The sequence below is a fragment of the Sceloporus undulatus genome, chromosome 6 (genome assembly GCF_019175285.1).
Source record: "Sceloporus undulatus isolate JIND9_A2432 ecotype Alabama chromosome 6, SceUnd_v1.1, whole genome shotgun sequence".
Taxonomy (NCBI): Eukaryota; Metazoa; Chordata; class Lepidosauria; order Squamata; family Phrynosomatidae; genus Sceloporus; species Sceloporus undulatus.
The window spans coordinates 88,151,990-88,179,148 of NC_056527.1; the positions used below are offsets into that span (position 1 = coordinate 88,151,990).

Below are 27,159 nucleotides of genomic sequence, written 5' to 3' on the forward strand. Positions count from 1 at the left end.
CAGCATAAGTCGACTGATGGCGCTTGATGCTCCCTCAGCATCCCAGCCTTCACTTTCACTGCAACTTCTCAGTCCATTAAGGTCTTAACCCAAAAGGGAAGTTATTCATTGACTCCCAAAAGCATCTTGCCTCTCTGGGTTTGGAAAGAAGTGGTTGAATTTTGGTGATGGCACACATCAGTGGCCTCTCATTGAAAATTAGGCTTGGGATAGATGATAATATGGTGGGAGCAGAGCCACCCACAGGGATGGAAATTTGAAAACTGGGTAAAAACTGCATGTAGTGTGTACAACAACCACTCCACTTTCACCCCTGGTAAGGAAGGGAATACACCGATGTGAAGTCAAAGGCTTTCGTGGCCGGCATCCATAGTTTTTTGTAGGTTTTTCGGACTATGTGGCCTGAACATGGCCACACAGCCCGAAAAACCCACAAAAAACTAAGGGAATACGCTTTTAAGGAATTTGACTAGAGCCAACAGTTGTACAAAATAATTGTGTGTCAACCTACATTATTATTTTTTTAAAACACTGTCTACCTCTAGATTTAAGATATGTTTAAAGCCCAATGGGATAAGGGAGTCATCCTGGAAACCCAACTGATTTCTATGGCAAAGAAGCACAATTCACTTTCTCTAGGGTTGGGGCAAAAGGTGATGTGATGCTTCTGTGTATAAAGTTTCAAGCATTTCCTTCTAGCAGGGACAAAGGACTGGCCCCTGTTCGATCCCACTTCTTCATCATGCTCCCCACTCTGGGAAGTTGCAAGAGCAGAAGGAGGAAAATGAGGTGCGTAATTCAAGACAACCATCCAGGCATTTTGCTTTCAATATATTATTCCCATGTGGTTGGTACCACGGCAGGGAAGAGTGCCATCCTATTCACACAAATCCAATATACACAAGGTAATATTTACAAAAATGGCAGTTCTGGTTGCTTCTGCACAGGTGGGGGCAGCAGGTGCTACACCAGTATAAATAGTTAGCTGGGTCCAAACCCAGAGAGCAGTCTGGTTAGTGCAACGATGCAGGGAAGGCAAGAAAGGAGCATGGGATAGTAGAAATGTGCAGCCTCGCCTTCCATCTACTGCGCATCAATGCGGAAGGAGAGCAGCTTTTCGGAGTGCATGTTGTTGAGGGTGCGCAGGTCAGGGAGCTTTAGCAGCAATTTGGTGAAGCGGGAAGTCTCCTGAGGATGATTCTTAAGAATGAGGGCCCGAAGAGCTCGGATTAGTGTCTCTTGCAGCTGCTCCACTGAGGCCTGGTTTTCAATCCCAGAACGATCTGCATGATGTAAAGATAAGCAGTAAGTAATGGTGTAAAAGCAGTACAGAGACAGACAAAAACTTCTATGGCTCTATAGGTCTATTGATGTACCAAATGCACCTTTCCAGCTTTCCCACTAGGCTACCAACCAGCCAGCCTTAAAAAGATCTCATGCCAGAATAAACAGAAAGGTCAGTATTAGCCCAGGAAATTATGGCTTCTTAAGCGACACCACTGAATGTATTACTTCAGAGACTGGCACAAAAGATGACTCCCTGTCCCAAGAAACCTCTATTTAATTTTTAACAATGGACAGAAAGGATAAAAAAGAATTTGGTGCCTTTAGGATATTTAGTAACTACTCAAAGGTAATCACTGACAAATTCAACAAAATAGGATGGGACAAGGCAATGAAAGCTTTAAGAGAAAGTGTCTGTGCTCCAGGGCTTGAGATTTCTACCAATGAATGCTGAGGGACACCCACCTGCTGAGATTAGCACTACAGCGGTGAAGAGCCCAAGCTCTTCTTCAGAGAGGTCCAAAGAGCCGAGCTTCTCACTGAATTCAAACATGGATGTCAGCAAGTCACCCATGCCCATTCCCCACAGTTCCTCAAGGTTGTACTTGGTACGACTCATGAACGTCACAGTCTGCTCCTTGACATTGAAGAGGGAGGCAAACCGAACCATTAGCACCTGGGGAAGAGAAAGGAGAGACACTTGTTACACCACAAGAAACTCCTGCATCCACAAAACAGAGTCAAATATCTCCTGCATCAGCTTCTGTAATTAGAAATCTTTGAGATGATATCCCAGTCTAGAAAAACCCTAATGTAACACAAACTAATCTGTTTTTCCCACCACTGGCTATGCTGGTTAGGGTTGACCAGAGTTACAGGTCCACAACATCTGGCTGGCTAACGTGACTACCATGGCTACTGAACACTTCATATATCCCTTTTTAACAGTATCAGTTCACACTTGGGTTGCAGTCCTTCACCCTTTTAGACAATAAAAATTCACTGATTTCAAAAGATACATAAAACAAAGAGGTGTATACCACAAACCTAAACACAATGGTTAACTTCAAAAGAGCTTGCCTAGCAGTATCCACACATGCACCAGAGCTTTCTGGATTTCCCTTTTCAACTGCAACTCCATATGTTGCTTCAGTACCTTGCTCCAAGAATTTGGAAGTAAATTTCTTATGGGCCATTTGTTTTGCTTTCGGTCTGGCTAGGTCCAGTCTCCCAAAAACATTACTGACTTCTAATTACGTACTATTTCAAAGAAAAGCCAGCAAACCTTGTCCTTTTTAATGCAATTCTCATGTTGATGCTTTAGTCACTACCCTAAAACAACCTTGCCTCCCATTATTTTCATCATGTGTGTATTTATATATGCACACACACACACACTATTCTCTTCCCAATCCCACATAGCAAAAGTTGGCAACTTCATAATTAGGAAGAGGCCTACCTCAAATGTGCCAGCTTTGAGTAGCGAAACCTGGTCATGCTGTGAAAGCTCTTGGAAACCAGGGATGTGTTTTGCAAATTCCACAACCTCTCGTACAGCAGGTGTGAAGCTCAGTGAGAAATCCTCCCATATCTCCTGGACTGTCCGGCCACTGCGACTGTGAGGGTGACAATTCATAGGGCATGCCTGTTGATGTGGAAGATAGCCATGTTAGGTAAAGAATGAAATTCAGAAACATCTGAATCTGGTCAGTGAGCTACATAAGCATGCAGACAAGACATGTCTAAACTCCCATCTTTTGCTAGTCTTAGGCATTTGGGCTTTTTACCCCAAACATTAAAAAAGGGTTACTTTCCATCCAACTTATCAACATGAACCAAAGCTGGCTCCCAACTTAAACAGTTAATTGAAAATGGTGGTAGGACCAAACTTTACATACTAACTTCCAGAGGCCAATTATAAACACATGCTGGCATTCAAGAGGGTGATGCAAAGCAGAACCAAGGTTAAGTGCAACACTAGGTCAGGTGAACAATTACTATTTGTGCACTTGAACACTAAGTCTTTTTAATTAAGCACTGAGTTTCCACCAATGGATATTGCTTATTCAACTCATTCATAAATGAACAGAGCAACCCTTCCCATATAGAAGCACCAGTCTTCACCAGCGTACACCAATTCACCTAACCAACCCACCCCACTGGCTTCCTCTGGTCTTCCAGCAGGGAGGGCTCAGCAGGATGGATTATCTGCTACAATAAGATTTCTCTTCCTCGTCTCCATATGCCCCTGGTGTAGGTTTCCGCAACATGAGGGCTGATAAGTTTGGTGCATTCTTGGCAACTCCCCTCCCACACTCTCCCTCACATACTCCCAGGACATACTAGCAGCAGACTAGCTTTTCCTTGTGGATCACCAAACAGTTACGCCACTCTTACTAATTAGCATCACATGTGTTAATTGATGGTGCAAGCCCCAGTCTAAACTTGTTTACTTGAAAATTAACCAACTCCCAGGGGGATCAAGCAGCATTTATTTCAAATCCTTAGTTTTGCAACTGTGGTCACTGTTTTATTTTAAGAAATATTCTTAAATGTCTCTTACTAAATGACCCAGGATAATGTATGTGAGTAAAACAAAACTAAGCATTTATTTAGAACTAAAAAGAAATCAAAAAGCCCTCATGCAGATCCAGGAAATCGAGGGGAAAGAGTATGTACAAGAACCATATTGAATCTAACTGACTGGGTGACAGAATATTAAAATTCAACAATGTACTAATCACAGCTTGGCAAAGTCACCTTTTTGGACTACAATTCCCTGAATCCCTCAGACTGTATGGCAGTGTGGAACTCTGGGAATTCTAGTCTCACAAAAATTAGCTTTCCAAGCCCTCGTATAAATAGGAGTTTCAAAAGACAAACTAAATGGAGTACATGTTGGACTGCTAACAGAGCTGCTGAGGTCTGAACTATGAAGCTCCTTATTCAAATTTCTATACACCAGGCAACTCACTGACTTCCCTCCCAGGGTGTCAAATCAGCATTTAACATCCTGATCTACAACATGGTGTCTCCCTTACCCACAAGGAAGGAAGCAAAGCATAACTAGCCACTGAATAAAGCTTGTCAGGGAACGGAAAAGCCTGGGGAGAGCTGTGCCTATGGGACACTTACCAAGAGTATATCTCTGGGATCTCCTTGCCGTGGGCAACCTTGCCCAATGGAGGGATCCATCTGCCCAGGCAAATAGCTGGAGGGGCAAAATCGATGCCCATTGATGTTGTTCTGATGACAGGTGTTGTCGGGGGCGGGAGAACCAGAGTTCCAATTGTCATTTTGAGGGCACAGCCCATTGCTGTGATAGCCGTTGGTCAGCCAACTGTTCTCCCAACCAAGAGAGCTGTCATTCCCCATAGGTGGTAGGGGCCCCATGGCCAGTTTATCATGGGCATAAACAAAAATCTCCTTGTGGGCCTTGGCCACTTGTAAGATGACGTCTTCCATGACATCGCCAGGGCTGGGAGAACGTGGCGGTGTCAGCTGCTGGGAGAACTGGGAGAAGCAAGGAGACTGTTGAGGTGGCGAGGCTGCATGGGGGGGCGGGGAGCAGGGTGCCATCTGGAGTTGGTGGCACAGAAGCGGGTTGGTGGCAGCCTGTGGGTGTCCCGTTGGTAAGTTCTCCGGTTGGCACTGTGCACTCAGTTGATTGTTGGCCATGTTGTTCATGGCGCTCTGCATCTCAGCCAACATCCGTTGCTTTTCACGCTTGGGGATACGCCCAAAACGTACAGCTATGGGAAAGAAAGAAGGAAAAAAGAGAAATGAGCATCACATGTTTGTGGAGTGGTCACTTCATGAAACCAACATCTGAAAGCGATACTTTTCTGGAACAGAATTCCCAGAATCCCCTGGAAGTTGTAAGGCCATACTGGCTGGGGGATTCTGGAAGCTGCAATCCAAAAATGTAATTTTCCTCCATTTCGCATAAAACACGCATAAGAAAGCAAACTTTTCAGCTTTGGCTAGTCAAAAGGCAAGCAGCAAGGGAAGCAGGTACAACATTTGGCAGGGTGTACTACTCCCAGTGCCACCACAGAAAAGGTCTATCCCATATTATAACTTTCATCCCATATATACAGTTCTGTTCCATATATAAATTTCCTCACTTTGCAAAACAGGGAAGGGCAAAAGCAAGAAAGACTGCCTGACAGAGGTAATGGGGGAGAAGATGGGATGGAAGTTAACTGGGAGGATGAGAGAGCATCAAATAAGAGAATATCAAAAGGGAGACTGGGAAGGAGTAACTTGCTTAACTGTGGAGGCACAGCAAAGATGTCTGTTAAAATGTGTCCTCAAAGATTTGTGAGGAATTTTCTATGGTTCGTCCCCAGTCCCCACAGAAACACATACCCCGAAAGAAAAACTGCTACCTTTCGGCATTCACTGGCATGATCACAATTACACACCACTATTTACGCACCACCTCCAGCCCACAAATAGTGTCAGCCTCCCAATTCATGGTGCAGCAGCAGGGACTCACCATCTCGGGACATGCCAACTCCCATGCACTTCTTGAAACGACACTGCTGGCAGCGGTTCCGGTTGATGCGGACAATGTTGCAGGTTTCATTCTTGAGGCACTTTTTGTACTGGATGTTTTGCTGAATGCTGCGCCGGAAGAAACCCTGAAACAGGGAGGAGAGTGTATTAGCGTCAAAATAAGGTGAGGCAGCAATCCCATACCTGAATTTGAACCCCCAGAATGTGGCTTTTCAACCTAGCTCTTTGACACTGTGAACTGTAGAGTGACTGTGCACTTCTGGTTAACAGGGCACATGACTGAATTCTCTCACACATCTTCCTGATCTGTGTCACTGCTCCACATAGAAGCAGTGCAGAGGACTTTAAGGTTTTCTGAGAATTTTTGCACTGATGTATATAGTATTTAAAAAAAAAAGAAAGAGAGAGCAAAGGAGGATGAAAGCTATCATTCAGGTTTTGGAAAAAGCAACCTGATAGGTATGACAAGGATGAAAAGCTGATGTTCTAGCTAGGACCTCTTGTCTTGAAAGAAATCAGCACCCAATCAAATCTATAAAGATCATGCCAGAGGCAGCTCCTTTAAAATCCAGGCACAAAAAAAAACTGGTCCCTGGGTCCAGCAAAGTTGCCCACCTCTTTTCTAGTCTACTTTTATTCAGCAATGCTCATCCAGCTGATGAGGCAAACATTTCTAATGGGCTGCATGCTATGCTCATTAGCTGAAAGAAAGTGTGCCATTTGAGGCACAGTGCCTTAGACTGAAAAATATCCTGGGCTGGCCATGGTCCCCCCACTGTATACCCCAATACTGACATCTCACAGACATCCAATGCATGTAAAAAAAAAGAAAGATGCTCACCTTGCAACCTTCACAAGCGTGGACACCATAATGGAACCCAGATGCAACATCCCCACAGACTTTACACAAGAGGACCATCCCATTGAGTTCTGTGAAGGCAAGGAGGGGAAGAGAGAAAGACAATGAGACTTCCTGTCACAACGATTGATTTTTTGGCTCTGTGCCTGCCAGGTTGCCCCAACCCCAAGCCCATGTGAGAGCTCTGAAAAGACTGGAAGTATCCAAACTGTATCTAATGAGGCTGGGAGGAATCTAGACTATCATAAATACATGCTGGGATGATAGGATTGGACTCTGGAATAATCTGTCTGAGGAGCTAACAAAATTGTAAACCCTATAGATGCCATGAAAGTGCCCATTTCAGAATCCACAAGCTATGCCCCCTGAACTTGGAAAAGTTTTTGGATTCCAACTCCCAGAATGCTAGCTGGATTCTGGAGCCTGCAACCCAAAAATAGCTTTTCCAAGTCAAAGCTGTAGCTTTTGTTCCTGCACTTACTTGTGATGTTGCTGGTGCTTTTGGTTGGGGAAATGTGTCTTCCATCATCTACAGCCACCTGCAAACCTCCCGGAGAGCCTCCAGAACCATAGGAAGAGGAGGAGGAGGATGACGATGATGATGACGAGGAGGAAGGAGAGGCATCTTCACATAGCCCAGCTGAACTGCCCCCATATGGGCGACCAGATTCCTGTACTAGGGATCCAGTGGGTGAAGGTGGAAAGTAACTGGGGAAAGCGGACTGCGAGGAAAGCTGGCAGCTGCCATTGGAACTGTCACTGCCACAGAGAGAGACAGGACTGGTGCGGCTTGGTGAAGAACCACTGGAGCCAATGTAGCTGATCACACCGCCTGTGGAGGGTTCAAAACACAGAGAGAGCGCCATGAGAATCAATCTTCCTGCCATAGATTTGTCATTGCAGCTGAACAAGTGTCCAGAGGCCTGCTCAGTATGCTTGATAGCTTGAGATTCTTCCAAAATGTCATGCTGGAAACCTGACAATCAAAACTGTCTTTAAAGCAGCACTAAACGTCTAGTCCTCACTGTTGCAAAGAATGTCATAAGTGGCATTTTCCAATGCAGGCATTATAAAAACATACAACTATTAGTAGATCTGTTGACCTACATCTCCAAACTGGCTGGAGATGAAGGACGTTTCAGTCAACATAAGAAGGGGTAGATAAAAGGTTAAGGGCTTGAGAGAAGGATCTCAAAAAGGGCAAGTGAAATTACTATGTCGTTGAGTCACCTTTCCTAATGCAGAAAGGGTTACGCCTTTGGAATTTCGTGGCTCAGAAACAATGACTCTTGGAAGTGGGGCATGAGGACAGAGGTTCATATAAATACGAATGCAATGGAGAGACAAAATGTCTTTGCCCATATTGGTTGTAGACAGCAGGTGCATGACTATGATTATTTGGAAGGCAAATAACTTGTGACGAACTCAAGCGAGACAAACTCCATAATGAAAATAGCAAAACATGCATATGTGCATACATGCACACACAGAGACACCCCAGACAACTGACCTGAGTAAAATGTCACCCTAAACCTCAATACAGTAATTGCTGAGCAGGCCAAGAAGCACATGTTTGAGAGCTTATATACCTAGGGCTCATACCAAGCCCAAGGTATACCAAGCCATTATAGGTAAGTCTCCATGAGAACATCTGAATTGCTTTGCTGAATCAAAAAAAGAGCCCAGCTTTGACCAGAGAGAAGCCCCTGAGCGCTTCTATGCAGAGTCAAGAGGCCACAGCCACCACCGCAGGTGTGAGATTCCAACACTTAGCAGAAGGTTGGAAGAGATGACCTCTAAGGTCTTCCCAGCTCTTAAAATTGTATCTCAGTTCCAACCAAAGCAAACTCTCTGAAGCCATGGAATATGCTAAGTCAACATATCTGGAAGTTCTCTGGTAAAATAGGTCATTCCAGTTGGGACAAACAACTATATTTAGGTCCATGTTCTTTGCCTACCCTATCTTTGAACATGAGGGTTCCTTCAAAAATCATGATTAACACCTATGGCAAGAGAACTGTGACGTAGTGATTGGAGTGTTGGACTACAACACGGGGGAACAGGGTTTACTTCCCAGCTTGGTCATGAAACCCACTGAGTGACCCTAGGAAAGTGACATGGTCTCAGCCTCAAGGGAAGGCAATGGCAAACCTCCTCTGAACAAACATGGCCAAGAAAACCCCACAATAGGTTTTCTTTAGCATCACTGGAAATGATGTGAAGGCACACAACCAACAACAACAAACTCAGAGCTTGGTAAACCTACTTTTCGGACTGCTATGAAAGCGCTTAGCAAAGCTACTGCAACTCTCAGAAGCCTCCAGCCAGCATGGCCACTTGAGAAAGCATAATTCCCAAGTAAGGCACATACTAAATCATCTTCTGCCTCTGAAGAGGGATTTCTCCCTGTCCCCATGGCAGCGATTACGTTCATTTCTTTCCTTTCTCACTCCTTCCATTCCATCAGCCACTTCTGTAAACAACCAGATTATCACACATATGCATGCAAAGGAAGAAAGAGGAGGAAAAAAGAGGAGAGGGAAAAGAAGCACCTAAAATAGGTGGCAATTAACAGTTCGATTCTCACTACGAACATGTGAGTTTTCAGAGTCACATGCTAGAGACTGGCAGAGAGCACCAGGCACATGGAAGCCGTCTCCAAAGACACGTGCAAGAACTAGAATGATGGAAGGGAGAGGAAGACAAACCAACTTGTTGTGAGTAAAAAACGACGGATGAGGAAATTAAAACAAAGCAGCTCGGTGCGTGGGAACTTTGTGGTAAGCAAGCACACAATCACACACATACACATCAATCCCGTTTTTATTAGCCACGGTGGGAAGCTCCAAGGCTCATCATCCCGCCAAATTTCTCCTCTGGCAAACCAGACTCCCTTTCTGCTCTCAGTTGCTGACCTACATTTCAATGCCGCAAAAGGGAAAAACACACACGCAAGAGCAGAGTAAGAGAGAGAGGGAGGGAAAAAAACAGGGCAGGTGGCCAAAAAGTTGTTGAAAACGTGGGAGGAAGCCAAGAAGAAGAAAAAATAATTTAAAAAATACCATCACGCCCTAGAAGTTGGGGAGGGTGGCTAAGCAGGGAGCCTGGCAATGGGAGGAAAACACACACATGGCTTTTTTTAGCTGGGCCACTTGCCAGGGGGCAAGCACGCCAGGAGAGGCCTCGAGCAAAGCAAAAACAAAACCATGGGAGCCAAAGGGATTATAAACAAGGTCACATGTGAGAGCCACGTTCAAGGGCTAGACAGGTCTTTGCAAAAACAAGCCCGAGGAGCCCTTGACCTGTGAGCCTTTTCTCTCCACTGGCTGGTTCCCCCTAGCTAATGGCCTTCCTTATGTGGGGTTCAAATATAAGGGGAATGGGTTGCTCAGCAAGTGCTGAAACCAGAGCTTTGAAAAGTTACCTTTCTGGACTACAACCCTGGCTAAGGGGATTTGGGGAACTGCCATACATCCAGAAAAGAAGTAACTTCTCCAAGATCTAGTTCACACTAAACCTATGCCAGTGTGGCAAGCACTGCTTTTCTCAACCTCCCAACTCTTCCTTCTCCCCCACGTTATGAAAGTAGCCAGAGGGTTACATTGGTCCAAAACACACTGCAGAAATAATCCGGTTCAAGACCGCTTTAACTACCCTGGCTCAGTGCTAGGAAATCCTGGGAATTGTAGTTTATTGTGACACCAGAGCTTTCTGACAGAGAAGGCTAAATGTCTCACAAAACTACAGTTCTCAGAGTTCCCTAGCATTGTTAAAGCAGTCTCAAACTGGATTATTTCTGGGGTGTGTTTTGGACTGGCCCTTCTCCACTTAATTTGTTTAAAATCACTTCTTTTCTGGGCTCTGGCAGGAATGCTTTAGCTGTGGATTTCTCCACCTGCAGGGGGTTAGACTAGGTGACCTCTGGGGATCTCTTCCACCTTTACAAGTGTATGATTCTTATCTGGTTTTAAACTTTCAACCATCTCAGTCCCTGCCATTGTGTGGCAAATCACACAATGTCAGCTGGACAGGGGCCAACTTTGTACTCTGCAAAGGCGCAAGCTGCATGTGAACTACATTTCTCTCAGAGTTCAGCATGTTTGAGGTTGAATTGGGGTAAGCAGAGAAATGAGGGGGCTTTTCTCTCTTTCTTGTTCCTACGGCTGCAGAAAATAAAACAGTGTGTGGCCCATGGAGTTGTAACCATGATGCAACAACACATTTAAACCATATTCGTCTTGGATCCAAACAATTCTGATTACCAAACAACCATCTCACCCTATTTTAGCGTCTTATACACATAGATTCTTTGCAATTCTGCACAAGTCTGGTAGGGCTAGAAATATCAGCGTATTTTAGCCTAAAGGATCTTACTGGGAGCAAGAAAAATTTGGAGAGGCATTCCATGCTTTTAAAATAGGGAAAGACCCACAGAAATAGAGGGGAACCACCAAATGAAGGTTGAGTAAAGGGGATGGGATCATCTGGGGAACCCCAGAGGGCCAGATTAAGTCCCAGTGGCTGCACTGCAAGCATCCCTTTGGCTCCCACCCTAATTCATGCACAACTCCCAGTACAATTCCAGTGCCACACGGTGTTTTTAAGGTGGAATTTTATCCATGGGAGACTGTCCTTTTTCCTGCTGGGTAAATGCAGCAAGGCCAGGAGTGCTCTCAAGGACAAAGAAGGGTGCCAATTATTCAGGCCGGCCTCTTGATCTATACTAAGAGCCTCTGGGGCAGCCAGCCAGGTGTCTGGCTTGTTAAGGCAGGCGTGATCACCCTGTCTGGGTTTTGAATGTGGTCCTGGCACGTGACCTCACTAGTAATTCTGCTGGCACCAATGGCCTTCTGTTTGCTTTGCTCATGGCCTCTCCTGAAAAACCACCTCTCCCGGCCCTCCCATTGACTCTGCTTTCAACAGCCAAGAAGCAGGGTTTGCAATTCTGGCAAGTCAGGGCATGAAAGATGATAGGGCTGGGCAGGGCAGGGCACTCCCGTGAAGGAAGATATCCCCATTTTGCAGCCCTGGTTAAGGAGCCTCCGAGTTCACATGCATGCTTGAATACATCACCTGGCTAAGATGCCTTGCCCTAAATGGGTCACAGAGAATAAATAAACCTTGCTAGAAGTGATGTGATGTGAGGACCCAGTTGGATAGCTTTCAAATGCGTGTGGCAAGGCAAAGGCGTTGCTGTGCTTGACTGCAATGGGTGGCGCTAGCCTGACCTCAGCCTCTCGAAAAGAGGACAAACTCCAGAATGGCTGGAGGCACATGTAGAGTCTTTAACTACGTACACGTGGTCTTTGACACAAGGCTGCTTGATCCCTGGAGAGACAGTTGATCCCAGTAGAGCTTCATGGGAGCTCACAGTGAACATGAGATCTGAATATTGCAGGTCATTTGTCCACACCCAAATGCCACTTCCCCCCATCTCTCTCTCTCTCTCTCTCTCTCTCTCTCTCTCTCTCTCTCTCTGGGTGGGCACAGTCAAGAAGAGGTGACACAATTTCAGTAGGCCAGGATAGGGCAAAGATCCCCTCCTATTCAGCCAGCCATGTCTTTAGATAAAGCAGGGAGGGAGGGAGGGTAATGATCTGCGTTGGCTGGAAAAAAACAACCACCTTAATAAGAAAGTGGTCTCCCAAACTTTTGAACACTCCCACTGAATAACACTTAACAGCTAGGTCCAAAACACACCATAGAAATAATCCAGTTTGAGACTGTTTTAATTGTCCTGGGCTCAGTGCTAGGGAATCGTGGGAATTGTCATTTATTGTGGCACCAGGGCTCTCTGACAGAGTGGGCTTAATGTCTCGCAAAACTACAGACTCTCTTAGCATGGAACCATTTAAAGCGGTCTCAAACTGGATTATTTCTGCAATGTGTTTTGGCTCAAAACTAAGAAGAAACATCCACAAGGACTGGAATCCTGTTGGTCAGCCCCAACTAGAATAGATTCACTGAATCAATGGGTGAATAGTCAACATACAAGTAAATTATACTGAGTCAATAAGTCTACTCTAGTTGATTTTACCAGTAGGATTCAAGCCAAGAACATTCAAACTTGAGAAAGAGATAGTGAGCCCACGAATACGCAAATAATACAGAACTATTCACAATTGGGAAGCATGATATCTTGGTTTCAGTGGGTCTTATACCAAGGTAAACATATCCAGAACTGGGCTGTACAGTGTTCGTGAGCCAGTGTAGTGCAGTGGTTTGAATGTTGGGCTACAACTCTGGAGATCAGGGTTCAATTCCCAGCTCAGCCATGAAATCCACTGGATGGCAAGTCACATGCTCTCAGCCTCAGGCGAATACAATGGCAGACCTCCTCTGAATAAATCTTGCCAAGAAAACCCCATGATAGTATCGCCTTAGGGTCACAATAACTTGGAAACGACTTAAAGGCACAGGTCACACAGTGTTGATGCCACATGACTATAGGCTTTCCTGTGCATTCACAGAGGAAATGGATCAAAATGTCCCACTTAGAGAAATCCCTTACAAGATCACACCAAGGCAACAAAGCCACTGCTATTGCAGAGCAAATGCAAACTACCTCCTTCTCACTTCCCCCCCTCCCCAGGCATCTTCCTCACCAGGGAAGCCCTATGTCTGTCCCATGTGCTCTGCCTGGACGGCCCTCAATAACTAAGGATTGATGCTGGCAGCTTGGCAGGTCAGCCAGCCCTCCTCCTCCACGTGTCTCCTCCGCACGTGGTGCCCCTCTCCCCAGGCCACGCCCCTCACGCTTTGCCCCGCCCCTCGCCTCCCCATTGGCTGCAGCTCCTCCCTCCTCCCCAAGGAGGCCCCGCCCTCCAATCCCGCCCAGTGGGAAGGACCCAGGGCCGCAGCGCTTCCTCAATGGTGACGTCGTCCTCCAGGGGCGTGGCTAAGGAGGGGATAAGAGCAGGGGCTGACCAATGGGAGAAGAGGGGCGGGGCCAGCAGGGAAAACAAACTTTGCACGTGGCTGAGCCGGGCCAAGGGACACGTGAGGGATTCAATGGGGAGAACCCCAGGAAAAGGGGGGATCCCACAGCGGATCCGGAGGGGGAGATCCCCCTGCAGGCAGGGATCAAGGGAGCAGGGGATCCTAGCTAAGAAACAGAGGGTGATCCTAAATAGGATGGGTCTTGGCGGGTGTCCCCAATTTCTTAAGGATCGTTCCCCCCCCAGAAAACAAGACCAGATCCCAGTATGCAGAGGGATCTTACAGCACCGTTGAAAGACAGTTAGATCCAGAATTGGATCTTGGGGTGTCTCCACTTTCTCAAGGACTTTCTTCCCTCAGAAAACAACACTAGATCCCAATATGCAAAGGGATCTGGCAGCACCTTTGAAAGACATCCAAAATTGGATCTTGGGATGTCCCCACTTTCGCCAGGACTCACCCCCTCAAAAAACAACACCAGATCCCAGTATGCAAAGGGATCTTGCAGCAGCTTTGAGCCTAACTGAAAGAGTTAGATCCAGAATTGGACCTTGGGGTGTCCCCATTTCCTCAAGGAGTTGTTGACACCAGATCCCAGTATGCAGAGGGATCTTGCAGCATCTTTGAGACTGAAAGCAAAAAAGCTGGCAGCATGAGCTTTCCTAGGCTTGACCCTATTCCCTCAGATGCACTTTTGGCTCAAGCCCAGGAAAGCTCATGTTACCGGCTTTTTTCTTTCAGTTGGTCTCAAAGGTGCTGCAAGATCCCTTTGCATACTGGGATCTGGTGTTTCGTTTTGTCTTTAAACTCCTTGGGAAAGTGGGGACACCTTAAGATCCAATTCTGGACCTGCCTTCCAGTCAGTCTCCGAGGTTCCCTTTGCATCCTGGATTCCCCAGACTAACACAGTCGACCACCAGATCCCAGGGGAATCCCGATCTCCTCCAACTCCCCCATGCAAAGGGATCCTTGGACCAGCTTCTTTCAGTCAACCTTCAAAAGCACTACAAGAATCTCTTTGCATCTTTGATTCCCCAAACAAACAGGGCGATCCCTTTGAAATCTCCCTTCAATATGAAGGTGAAGACAGCCAAGCAGATCCAGTTCTTTAAATCCAAGCAACACACACAAACACACAAACACAGAGGTCATCACAACATGGATCCAGTTCACAGAACCAGGGAGGCAGGTGGATCCTTTGCTCTCCTGAGCCCAAGAAGGGAGAAGCAGAGAAGCAGAGAACCCTTCTGGCTCCTTTCAAGCTGAGAAGAAAGCCTTCACCCCACCAAAAAAAATCTCTAAGACAGGAAAGGATCCAAGGGGATCCCCAGTCTTAGGGAGGGGGGATCCAGCCAGGAAAGCAAAGCCTGGGCTTACCTGGGGCGGCATTGTTGTTGTTGGTATCCAAAGCGGCCATCCTGTGGTTGAGAGGGATGCCCAGCGATGGGGCGAGGAGGGAAGGAAGGGATGCCCAAGGCTGCTCCCCTCCTTCTCCTTCTCCTTCTTGTCCCCCCAAAGTTATGCTGCAGAGGACAACCTGGCCAGCTGGCAGCCAAGCAGTCTCGGGAGAAGGAGGAAAAATAGTAATAATGCTAATAATAATAATAATAATAATAATTTAAAATAAGGATAATAGTAGTCTTTTTGCAGCGAGCCTTGCAATAGGAAGGACCAAGCGCCCAGGTGCTGCAGCTGCTGCTCTTGCTTGCTGCTCCTTCTCCCTCCGCCTGCAAAGTGTTCCTCTCTCTGCCAGGGCTCCCTCCCTGGCGTCGCCTCTCCGCCTGCAGCTGCGCAGACGCCGGCACGCGGCCCCGGAGCCTCCACCACGTGACTCCTGGGGAGAGCCTCGTGCCCCAGTGACACACTTTTTCTTGGGCTGCAGAGCCGGAGCGCGCGCGCAAAGCTTGTCGGGAGTTGTAGTGTTTCTTCTTCCCCCCGAGGTGGCGCTCTGCTGCGCACGCGCGCAGTGCTCCTGTGTGCTGCTGCTAGACTGGGTGGCTCATTCCTAAAGGATGACTGTGCGTTTGTTGTTATAATTCCTCTCCTCTCTCTCTCTCTCTGCCTCCAAGGCTGCATCCAACACTGCAGCAATAATCCCTGTTTGGCAACACTTTCAACTGCCATGGCTCCATGCTGTGGAATTCTGGGAATGGCAAGTGTCAAACTGGGTTATTGGTGCAGTGTGGATGCAGCCTTAGAGGCACACTTTGATTGCTGTGACTCCATGCTGTGGAATCCTGGGAATGGCAGTTAAAGTGGTGTCAAACTGGATTGTTGCTGCAGTGTGGATGCAACAGTCGTAGGGTTTTCTTGGCACTTTTCTTCAGAGAGGGTTTTGCCATTGCCATACTCTGAGGCTGAGAGAGTGTGACTTGTCCAAGGTCATACTGGGTTTCATGGCTGAGGTGGGAACTGAACCCTGGTCTGCAGGTTCACAGTCCAACACTCAAGCCCCAATGCCACACTGGCCTACAATAAAGCATGATGTGCTTGGGTAAACTTGAGCCTATTTATGATTGACACAGATGAGTAACTCTGGGTATTCTTTAACCACTGTGCTTACACAGATACAACTGTTGTAGGTGAAGAACCGTAAAACAGGTAATGAGCTGCAAGTCCTTCCGGTGCTCTTTAAGAATGAAGGAATCAGGGTTCCAAAATCCTTTTTTTGTGGTCATATTTACTGAGGGAAGTGTTGGTGAATTACAGTATTCTGGATTAACAGTCACTATAAGGACACTGCAGAGAGGAGTTTAAAAATGCAAGTGCTGTGGCTGCCTCTGCATTGCAAAAACAATGCAGTTTGACACCACTTTAACTGCCATGGCTCAGTGCTATGGAATTCTGGGATTTGTAGTTTTGTGAGATACTTAGCTTTCTCTGCCAGAGAGCTGGCACAACAAACTAAAAAACCCTGGACTCCAGAGGGTGGAGCCATGGCATTGTTAAACTTATTATTACATTATTATTATTATTATTATTATTATTATTATTATTATTATTATTACATTGTTAAACCTATTATTATTATTATTATTATTATTATTATTATTATTATTATGGCAGTTAAAGTGGTGTCAAACTGCATTATCCCTGCAGTGCAGATACAGCCTGTACTAATAGATATATTTATAATAGTTTTACTCTCCAATGGGACTGGAGCAGTCCTTTAAAAAGCTAATGAGGGTCTTTGCTACTTAAAAACAAACCACCCCCAAATAATTTGGACAACAGGGATACCTCATAACAATATATTGTTGCTGGAAAATCCATTTCCCCCTCCTGCTACTATAGGAATTGCAGCTAAAACCAGAGCAAAATAGGAATGCAAAGGAGGATGAGGGATTGTCATAGGACCTATGATAATCCCTCATCCTCCTTTCCTCTGATGACATAGGCCCTGCTAATAAGAACACTCCTATGGTTTCATTCCGTGAGCCCTGGCTCCACTTCCTTCTGTGCCTTCAAGCTGTAGCAAACTTATGAAGAGCCCCTAAATCAAACCTATAACAGGATTTTCTTGCTAAGGTTTGTTCAGAGTGGGTTTGCCTTTGTCCTCCTCTGAGACCGAGAAACTGGGTTTCCATGGCTGAGCAGGGATTCGAACCCTGGTCCCATCTTGCCTGACCTTATTTACTGTATTGGCTTTTACTTGTAAGACACCTATGGCTAAAAATGTCTAAGTGCCATGCAATTAAAATATAAAAGAGTTGCACAATACAAAAGTCTAAAATCACAACCATAAATCCAACACAACAGAAATACAAAAGCAAAGAAAAAGGTCAGGGTATGATAAATACAAGTCAGAGTCAAATAAATAGAACAACAGCAACAAAACAGGAAGAGCTACAATACACCAAGAACTAAAACAAAACCACACATGATGAGGAGTTAAACTTTTCAAAGATGTGTAACTTTTTTCCACCTCAATCAAAAAAAACCGTCTGACTAAAAAATTGATGTACAGCGCTGTGTAAACTTACAGCGCTTTATAAATAAAGGTTAATAATAATAATAATAATAATCAGCTATGCTGTCTGAATATGCCAACCCAAAAACAAAATTTTAGATTAACTAGAGTATATAAGTAAGAATTTAAATGCGTATTATTTCTGCCCCTGTTCTTAAGAAGGCATTGCACCAAAGTACTTTCTCTTCTCTTTCTTTTTGGTGTAGGGAGGCTATTTTGCAATAGCCTGCTATAGTGAGATCCACATGTCTTGTCCAAGAATTGCAGTATTCCCCATGTGCCACATGTAGCAAAGAAGCTGAGCTGCTGTGACTCATATTTAGGTCACAAAGCACAAGGCAGCCCTTCCTTGTGAGATATTGCTCACCTCGATGGGATATTCTGTAATGGGGTGCTGCTGAACAAAAGAAGCCAAGGCTGAAGAACAAATCACTGCTTGTGGGTAGCATAGTTTGTTGCTCTGGACATGTCTAAAGAATAATTAATGTCGTTTAAGACTCAGGAAGCCAGTGGCTTTCTGATTTCTTCATAGCTTGGATTCCTTTATACACAAACCAGTTGAACAAGGCTTGCATATGTTATTATGCTAAGAGGTAATGCAGACGGCACTTGTCATGAAAGTGCAACTTGTGGAAAGCTACACAGTTCACACCTATTTTCTAAAGGGACTCATCTCAATATCATCCTTGCTATTTATAGCACATTTCAAATATTTATTGTATATCCCTTACATTATTTTAGTACTCTGGATGACAACTTTCTAAGGCAGATCGCTGTTGATCCCATATTATAGATGGGCAGTTGAAGCTAAAGAAATGCTGGTTTGCCTGAAGTCATCTAGCAAATTTTTTTGTCTGAAGTGAGCCTTAAATAAGGAAAGGTCAGACCAGATCATATTCTGAGTCACCATGCTTCTCTAGGCCATCTGTGGCAGCTTCTCCCAACCTGGCACTCTCCAGAGATGCTGGACTATACCTCCCATTATGTCGAGCACATATTCCCAATGAATGCTTCTGGATAATGGGAGCAGTAGCCCAACCTGTTTGGAAAGCACAGCGATCAAGGAAGAGTGATTCATAGGGTAACACTTGGGAAGCATAAGTAGAGTTCACACGCTTGTTTGGGAAACACATGCATGTGTAACATTGTTGATATATGTCCATTTGTAAATTTCAGGAGGCACAGGTGGGGCATTATTGGCAGGAACCATGGTGTCATCAAATCATAACAGGAACATTCTTCTGATATGACAGGCAGATATTGAACAAATGCTGTTAAGTAAACTGCATATGCATTTAGGGAACTCCCTTCCCCTACATTTTAGGTAATGACACATATTTTTGGGAACTGGAATCTGGTAAGGTCTGATTAGAATCCACTCTCCCTTGGTTTTGACAAAGGTGAACTAGAAGCTATCTCAGCACAAGCAAGTGTCCAAAACATATGTTCCCACTGTGTTGGTGGAAATATTACTAACCAGAATATGAGGGAGTATTTAGAGGGGACAACTACTGGGCAAAAGAAGGGGTTATGTTTTTCCATACATTGTACATGGAGTGCCCTTGAAGATAGTTGAGAAATGACACTGGATGCAAAATCTAGCTGCTGGGTCAATAACTGGGGCTATGCAACATATTTATCTGGTTTTGCCACTACACTGGCTCCTTATCTGTTTCCTGGCCCAATTCAAGTTACTGACTTTAACTTTTAAAGCTCTATACAACTTGGGACCAGGTTGTCTTACGGACTGTATTCTCCAGACCTGCTCTGTTGCTAAAATATTTTCTTAATCCACACAATCCTGAAATGAGTCTGGTGGTGATTCAAAATAGGCCTTTTCAATTGCTGCAGCACCACCACCCCCTCTTGAATGTTCTCCCCAATGCTTTTGATGGATGCCCGCTGAAGGCAATTATAATTTGCTCTGACTCTTTAAAATTTGCACTTGTATATTGTTTCAATTAGCCTTTAAAAAAAATCTAGTCCTGCTGTTTTGATGCTGTTGTATATTGCTATTAGGCTTTTTATTGCTGTTGTTTTATTTTTAATTTTGTTATCTGTTTGGATCATTCAAGTAAATGAATGATCAAATGCAGTCGTACCTTTTGGAACCTAGCTGGGGGGGATCAATTAAAATGAGGAGGGAGCACAAGCACAATACCCACTCCCTGTTCACCATCTCCCTCTGTTGGGTGGCTTCAAGACTCTGTGTTAGAAAAACAGAGGCTCTCAGCATGTCATAAAATCCTATTTTATCTGGAAGGTAGCTTAAAAGTGAATTGAACCCATCCCACTGGACCAGGAGTTTGAAGTTTTAACCACAGTTCACTGAAATTACATTTAGCTGGGAGTTATGCCCGACTGCACTCAATGGGAATTATTGCTATGTAAGCATGTTAGTTAGTTAGCATGGTCAATTCAGTGACTAGGTAAGGCAGAAAGAGGTATTTACCTTTAGCATATTTCTAATTAAATTTTTAAAATCTCATTACAGAGGATTTCCAATTTTTTGTTCTTACTGTTAACTGCTGTCAAGTCGGCTTTGATTTATGACGACTTTTAGCTTTACTCTTTGATATTAAGCAGTTCATGATATGTGCCACAATATGCTCCTGGTATTGTTTTTGCAGAGATAATAGAGTTCTCTGTCTTTTGCTTCCAATTATGTAGTTTATTTGATTTCTGTGTTGGCCATCAGATTACCTATGTCGAAATATACAGACACCTATTGGGTTGGTTGAATAATGTATTCATAAACAACAAACTAGAAGATTGAAAAGAAAATTTATTTACTTATGCAAGACTTACCAGACCTGGTTGTTTAATTTTACATATGCATATTATTCGTTTGGGACAAAAGGTTTGCTAAAACATGTTCAACTGCTCTTCTTTTTTGTGGTGTAGGAACCTATCCTGATTCTTTCAATGCTCTTTCTGCCTCTGGTACCAAACTTTAAGGAAACCATTTCCAGGAACACATCTGCTACATTTAGGCTTGCCATATCCCGCCTGGGGGCGGGACTTTCCCACATTAGATGTAAGTGGGGTCACAAGGGTAAAAAGTTTGAGAAAAAAATGGCCTACCACATACCTCTGATATTTTACTGACGTGTGGCCAGTAACATCATTGTGTGGTCAAGATGGCAAAGGTTATTAATGTGGAAGAGCCCACAAGTTAGGAGAGGCTTCAGCAGTTGCTTTTCCTGAGCCTACTGGGAAGGGTAGATTTCCCCCTCTCCTCTCCCTCCTGCTGAATTATTCACTCAGTGTTATTACTTTTGCACTTTGAACCCAGTTTGCAGCAACTGAAGCAAGCGGAGGGTAGGATAAAGGGGGAAAGTGGGAGGAGGGGAAAGAAATGGTGCATTTTAAAAGCAACTGAAAGCTGAGACTACAGAGGCGTAATTGGGACTGTCCTGTCTAAATCAGGACAGTTGGAGCGTGTATGCTACCATCTCTCCACTCTCACTCTCAACATGTGCCTTTTTCTTCCTGTTCAAACAGCAACTGCTGCTTGTTTGTTTGCCTCTCAACCACTCACAAGCAACAGCATGCCATTCTTACACCCCCAGTGCTTGCAATGTGAATTGCTTACTCAGCTCAGCATGGGTCATTAAGAAAAATTAACATTCTTTTGACTTGTCTCTGAGCATCAATTTGAAGTGATGGAGCCAGTGGACTTACCACAGTATTTTGTTTGTCCTGTGAGGCTGGCCCTATCATTCCTCTAGTAAAAAGTTGGAACTGAGGCCTGGCTGAAGTGTTGGCAGCTAACCTGTGAGTTCATGGCTGGAGAAGGATATGCATACAGGGCCCCAAATTTTAAATGCACATTTTGGATTATCTAGACTACATAATGATAGCACTTCTGTACCAGTTTAACTACCATGATTCCATCCTATAGAATCCTGGGATTTGTAGTTTTGGTGGGGTATTCTGAACTCCTCTGCCAGACAGCTCTAATACCTCACCTAAGACTCCACAGGATACAGCCATGACAGTTAAGTGGTGTGTCTCAAAGTGCTATAATTGACAGTGCAGATTCAATTTTAATATGCCTGATACCTATCTATTCTGTCATTTGCAGAGGTCACAGAATTACTTTGGAACTTGTAAGTAATTTCCAAGTCCTCATAAGCTGTGAACTCATTACATGACCTTGGGCCAGTCATTCATTTTTCAGTACGGTTTTTGAGGATAACATGGGAAAAGAGGGGGACTATAATATCATCTTGTCCACAATGCCCAAACAGAGGGATAGAAAATTAAATGATACAATAATAATATATATGCTGCTGCACCTATGGGTTCAGTGGAGCATGTGAGCCATATTGTGGGCCTATGGATATGCTACCAATTGTTGGGGTGATTTTTATTCTGCCTCCCCCTCCCCCTGTGATTGTCTTTTGCAATCCAACACACCGATCTATCTAGAATTTAATTCTGTGCAGACTGTGTTTGCTGCATGGGGACACATCTCTCTGATTTTCTTTACTTAATGTGCCCAACTTGAACTTCACAGGATCTCTCCCTTAGTTTTACAGTGGGCCCTTGGTATCTGCTGGGTTTGGTTCCGGACCCCTATAGATACCAAAATCCATGGATCAAGTCCATTAACTACAGTGTCATAATAAAATGGTGTCCTTTAAATAAAATAGCAAAATTAGGTCTGCTTTTTGGAATTGTATTATTTTTGAATATTTTCAAGTCATAGATGGTTGAATCTGTGTGTGTGTGTGGGGGGGGGAAATCCATGGATATGGGGGCTGACTGTGTTTTAAATTTAGGTATCCAACTGACATTCCTAAGCCTAATGTTTGTGTAACCCAATGGGTTGTACCGTCTATCTCTTTAGCATTTACATTCCATTTTGGAAACGAAAAATAGGGGAAAATGAGATTAGGAACACGGTGACCTTCCACAAAATAAAGTGCACGTTCTGCCCACTTGATCTAAAAGTTAGAGGGAGCTAGGGGGATGCTTATGGTCTCACCACATATCACTTACAAGCATATCTAACAAAAATTGACAGAGGGGGATGGGAGAACCAAGGAGAGCTGCGAGTTTAGGAAAACCAGCATTGGAAAGGGTGATGATTTGGAATGAGAAACCACTTAGCGAAACACAGCCCCTAATTCTTTGCTTGTGAACCCATTTTTGCTTAACTAAAGAAGAAACGGGGGGGAACCCACCTATCACCCTTCCCAAGGCTGATGAAGTTTGAGTCTACACTATCTGTAAGACTGTCTCTCCCTGTATGAGTCTGCAGTTCTCAGACATCGGTCAAATAAAATGCTTCCAGAGTATTCTGGCTCCAGAGCTTTCCTTGATCCTTTGCAATGCCAGGTACCTGTCTGCACAAATATCCCAGCTGTGCCACTGGTGCCACCGTAGCTGGTGCAAGTCACTACTTCTGAGCTCAGAAACAAGGTACCCAGCACCAATCACACGTCTGGGCCCCTTGTTGTGACACACTGGGTGATGGCAGTGTCAGATGGCACAGCGGGTAAACAGCTGTTTGGCAATTCCTACAGATTGCTCTTGATTTCCCTGCAAAATCCAGAGCAAAAGGTAAATTATTTTAAGAGTTTTTAAGGAGAGGAAAGGGGTGTATAAATGAGAAACTCTCCTTAAGTTGTAAGGACAGTTTGAACTGAATTGGGGATTTGGCCCTGCATGTGTGAAGATGGGTGTGTGATGTGGGTGGGGGGAAACCACTTAGCTTGGCCCTGTAGATGCTTAAATCATAAGTGGGTGGGATGAGTCAGTAATGGTAACTGGCTGGCTTTTAAAATTTTTTAAGCATTTAACAAAGCCAGTTGGAGAAACAGTGGTTTTATTGTGCAGGGTAGTGGTTTGAGTGTTGGAGTAGGACGCTGGGAGACCGGGTTTCAAATTCCTGCTCAGTTATGGAAACCTACTGGGGGACCTTGGGCAAGTCACACTCTCACAAGCCCTTATCAGAGTGAGTGTGGAACTGGGGGTTTCGCACTGGGTGGTTCGATTCACGTTATTTCGCACAATACCATCATACCAGCATTCGAATGGCCCAATCCGCACTCACGTGAATGCGCGAGCTGCAAACTGAATGCGTACTGGCCCTCTTTTTGGAGCGTGTTGGCCAGTGCGCTGATAAGGGGATTGGCGATATCCTGGATTGGGGCTCTGTTCGATCTCAGTGCGATGGGTTGGTGTGACTACCCAGTCTGAATTCCATTGCAAGACCCCAGATCCAATTTTTTACTTCCGGTGGGTCTTTCCTCTTGCCGGTTCCAGGGAGCGGGGGGGGGGGGGCGGTTCCAGCGGCCTTCCTCCTCCTCCCGGCTTGAGAGGCATCCCTGGCTGCATCCCGGCAGGGAGAGGCGCGGGGGGCAACGGGAATCGCGGTTCCAGCAGCCTCCTCCTCCTCCCCCGGCTTGGGAGCCCGTAGGCTGCCCTCAAGCCCGGGAGGAGGGGGGAGGCCGTTGGAACGGCAGCGATCGCCGCGATTCTAGCGGCCCCGCGCCTGTTCCTGCCTGGGATGCAGCCCAGGCTGGATCCCAAGCCGGGGGGAGGAGGAGGAGGATGTGGAACCGCGATTCCCGTTGCCCCCGCGCCTCTTCCTGCCTGGAAGGGCAAGGCATTTCCTCCCCTCATCGGAGGGGAGGGGGAGGAGGAAAGAGCCCTGGGCAGCAGGGAGCAAGGGAAGGCATTCTTTAGGAGCCTTTTTCCCTGCATCCCCTGCCCAAAGCCCTCTGTCGCTGGGCATTCCTTCCCTTGCAGGAGGAGAAAAAATACGGCATGAACGGAGCTCATGTCAGGCAAACCCCCCCCCCTTTTCAAATTCAAACATATTTCTTTGAGCGCACATGCGCATGGTTTATATTCCAGAGTGTATGTTTCATTTTTAACCCATTTTTTTTGAGCGCACATGCGCATGGTTTATATTCCAGAGGCAGATGGAGCCAGGCTTGCACTTGCTTTCTGCAGAGGGAGAAGCTACAAATGTTGCAAACATCAATGTTACCTTTTACCCATTTTTTTTGAGCAATCTGCGAATGATTTGTCTTCTTGAGCCAGATACAGCAAGGGAAGCAAAGGAAAGCTAATGTGTCTTTTAAAAGCAAAAAAAAAAAAAAAAAGCATGGCAATCCCATCCTTTGCCTTGGACAGGGGAGATCTGACCCAAAAGCCCACAGGTTTATAAAAAGAGAGAGAGAGAGAGGAGAGAGCGAGAGAGAGAGAGATCTCCCTGCTTCAGCGCCGTGAAACCCCTGTGCCTGGCTCTTTAAAAAGGGAGGACACTTCCCCGCTGCCCTGCAAACGTCACCATGACGATAGCTTGATTGGCAGCGGCCAATCTACAGAATGCATTCGATTTCTGTCAAAATGCATTTGATTTCAATTTGTAGTGGGCACTTGCTAACGGAGCGATTCGGGGAGGGGCATCCGGATCAACCAGTTCCCTCCATGTCTTTTACCCCAGTATGAATGGGGCCTAATCAAAGCATCCCATTTACTTAGTGGCCATCCAGCCTCTTTGACAGCCGCTGGAACTGCTCCTCCCCCCCCCAGAATACATACTCACACACTCACACACCCCACCGTAGAACCGGGCATTGCTAATTTGTTGCAAGGGAGGTCATGGTAACATTAAAACCAAGCAGGAATGTAGAGAGGAAACGTAACGGGCACGTTGTATCGCGATTGTTAATGTGATGAGCTGGCTCTCCAGCTGTTTACCGGGCTGTCATGATGGGGACCTCCCCTTTCACCCCGAGCGTTTAAGGTCGCAACCCATGCAGGGCACCACTGAGCATGTGCGAGGGCGGCGATACGAATCAGCCAATCCTCAGTTGAGCACCGGTGTGACAAAACATTTTGCATTGAATGCACTTCGCGCGAATGCAGATGGCCAATTTGAATCATGCCAATGCGGCGGGAGGGTCCCAGTATGATGGTATTGTGCGAAATAACGTGAATTCGAATCGCCCAGTCCAGAAGACCCCCAGTTCCACACTCGTTGAAAGGGCTACAGACTCAGAGGAAGGCAAGGGCAATCCCCTCTGAACAAATTCTGCCAAAATGTCAGAAATGACTTGAAGGCACACAACAACTAGAAACCCTGCCTATGGAACTCATTTCCACAAGATGCAACACAACTAACCGATTTACAACAGAGCAGCTGAAAAGGCAATTCATGCATCATATGTTAATCAACAGCAGTTTGTCAAAACCATACTGTATCCAGCTGGGGATAAATGATAGGGAAGGACTCAGCCCATTATGGCTCTGTTTCCTGTACCCAGCCTGGCAAATTGTTCTGAGTCAGCAGTGTTGTGAATGCCTAAGGGTTTCATTGTGATTCAGCCAAATTGGTTTAGGCTCATGCCAATTTAGGGTGACTGGGCACATGTATCTACATTTTTATTGATTTATTTATATAGCATTTATTATTTATTTTGTATTGCTATGCCACTTTGCTGCCTAGCAGATTGTTGTTGTTGCTATGTGCCTTCATGTTGTTTCTGACTTATAGCGATCCTAAGGCAAACCTATTTGGTGTTGTTGGGTTTGTGTTTTCTAGATTGGTTCAGAGGGGATTTACCCTTGGCTTCCCTGAGGCTTAGAGCATGTGACTTGCCCAAGGTACCCAGTGGGTTTCATGGCTGATCAGGGAATGAAACCCTGGTCTCCAGGGTTGGTCCAACACTCAAACCACTATATCACGCTGGTCTCAGCAAAAATATACTTACAAATAATCCATTAGACAATGTTACAGTGCTTCTCAACAGTCCTTATCTTCAGAAACAAGTATGATAATCCGAGTTTGGACCTTTTCTCAACCCATAACCCTCAGAATTTTCCAGCTAGCATGAACATTATTTTGAAATGGTGCTTGTAGCAAAAAAAAGGAAATAAACTAGATATGTGGTAGTCTTGTAAAACACTGACAGACACAGAATAGGGGGGAAAGAAATACAGTATTAGTATTGGATTAGAATCTATTCAGGTATAGCTCAATTAATGTAGCTGGGTTGCCATAGCAGAGGACCCGAACTGGGACAAATGTAGGACAAGCTTCAAAAATGTAGGACCTTTTTTTTTTAATTTCTGGCCAGGAATTAAAAAAAAAGGTCCTACATTTTTGAAGTTTGTCCTCCTTCTCCTTCCCAGCTTGGGGAGGAAGCCTCGGCCTGCTCCCAGGCGGGAAGGACGTGGGGACCGCCTGTCATCAGGCCTCGCCGGGTGGCAAGCGGCCTCCTCCTCGGCCTCGCAGAGGCCTTGGAGGACCCCACAGCCGGACTCCGATGCGGAGCCGCTTCCAGGGCCTCGGAGGGCCGGGAGAGCTTTCCCCAAGCCCCAGGCCTGGAGGACTGCTCTGCGATCGCGGAGCCGCTTCCAGGGCTTCCAGAGGGGGCCTGGGGAGAGCTTCTCCCAAGCCCCCCCAGGGCCCTGGAAGAGTGTCCGCGATTGCGAGCCGCTTCCCGGGCCTCCAGAGGGGCTGGGAGCGCTCTCCCAAGACCCCAGCCTCCAGGCCCTCACTGGAAGGGGAGTTGTCCGGGGCGGGGCCAAACGGGGCGGGACCGTATGGACCTGCCCAAAC

The 27,159-nt window shown here is 45.7% G+C and overlaps 2 protein-coding genes across 2 annotated transcripts in view; one reads left to right on the top strand and one right to left on the bottom strand.

Annotated features, from left to right (window-relative positions):
* The window catches only part of RARA (retinoic acid receptor alpha), a 938,446-nt gene that overhangs the window by 410,285 nt on the left and 501,002 nt on the right, over positions 1–27,159 (top strand). The window lies entirely within an intron of this gene.
* Positions 817–15,357, bottom strand: NR1D1 (nuclear receptor subfamily 1 group D member 1). Its single transcript, XM_042476511.1, has 8 exons — positions 14,981–15,357; positions 7,146–7,496; positions 6,647–6,735; positions 5,786–5,930; positions 4,420–5,036; positions 2,744–2,929; positions 1,750–1,960; positions 817–1,283 (listed from the first exon to the last, which is right to left on the bottom strand). The coding sequence occupies exons 1-8, from the start codon at positions 15,018–15,020 to the stop codon at positions 1,084–1,086; spliced, it is 1,839 nt and encodes a 612-aa protein (XP_042332445.1). The 5' UTR covers positions 15,021–15,357; the 3' UTR covers positions 817–1,083.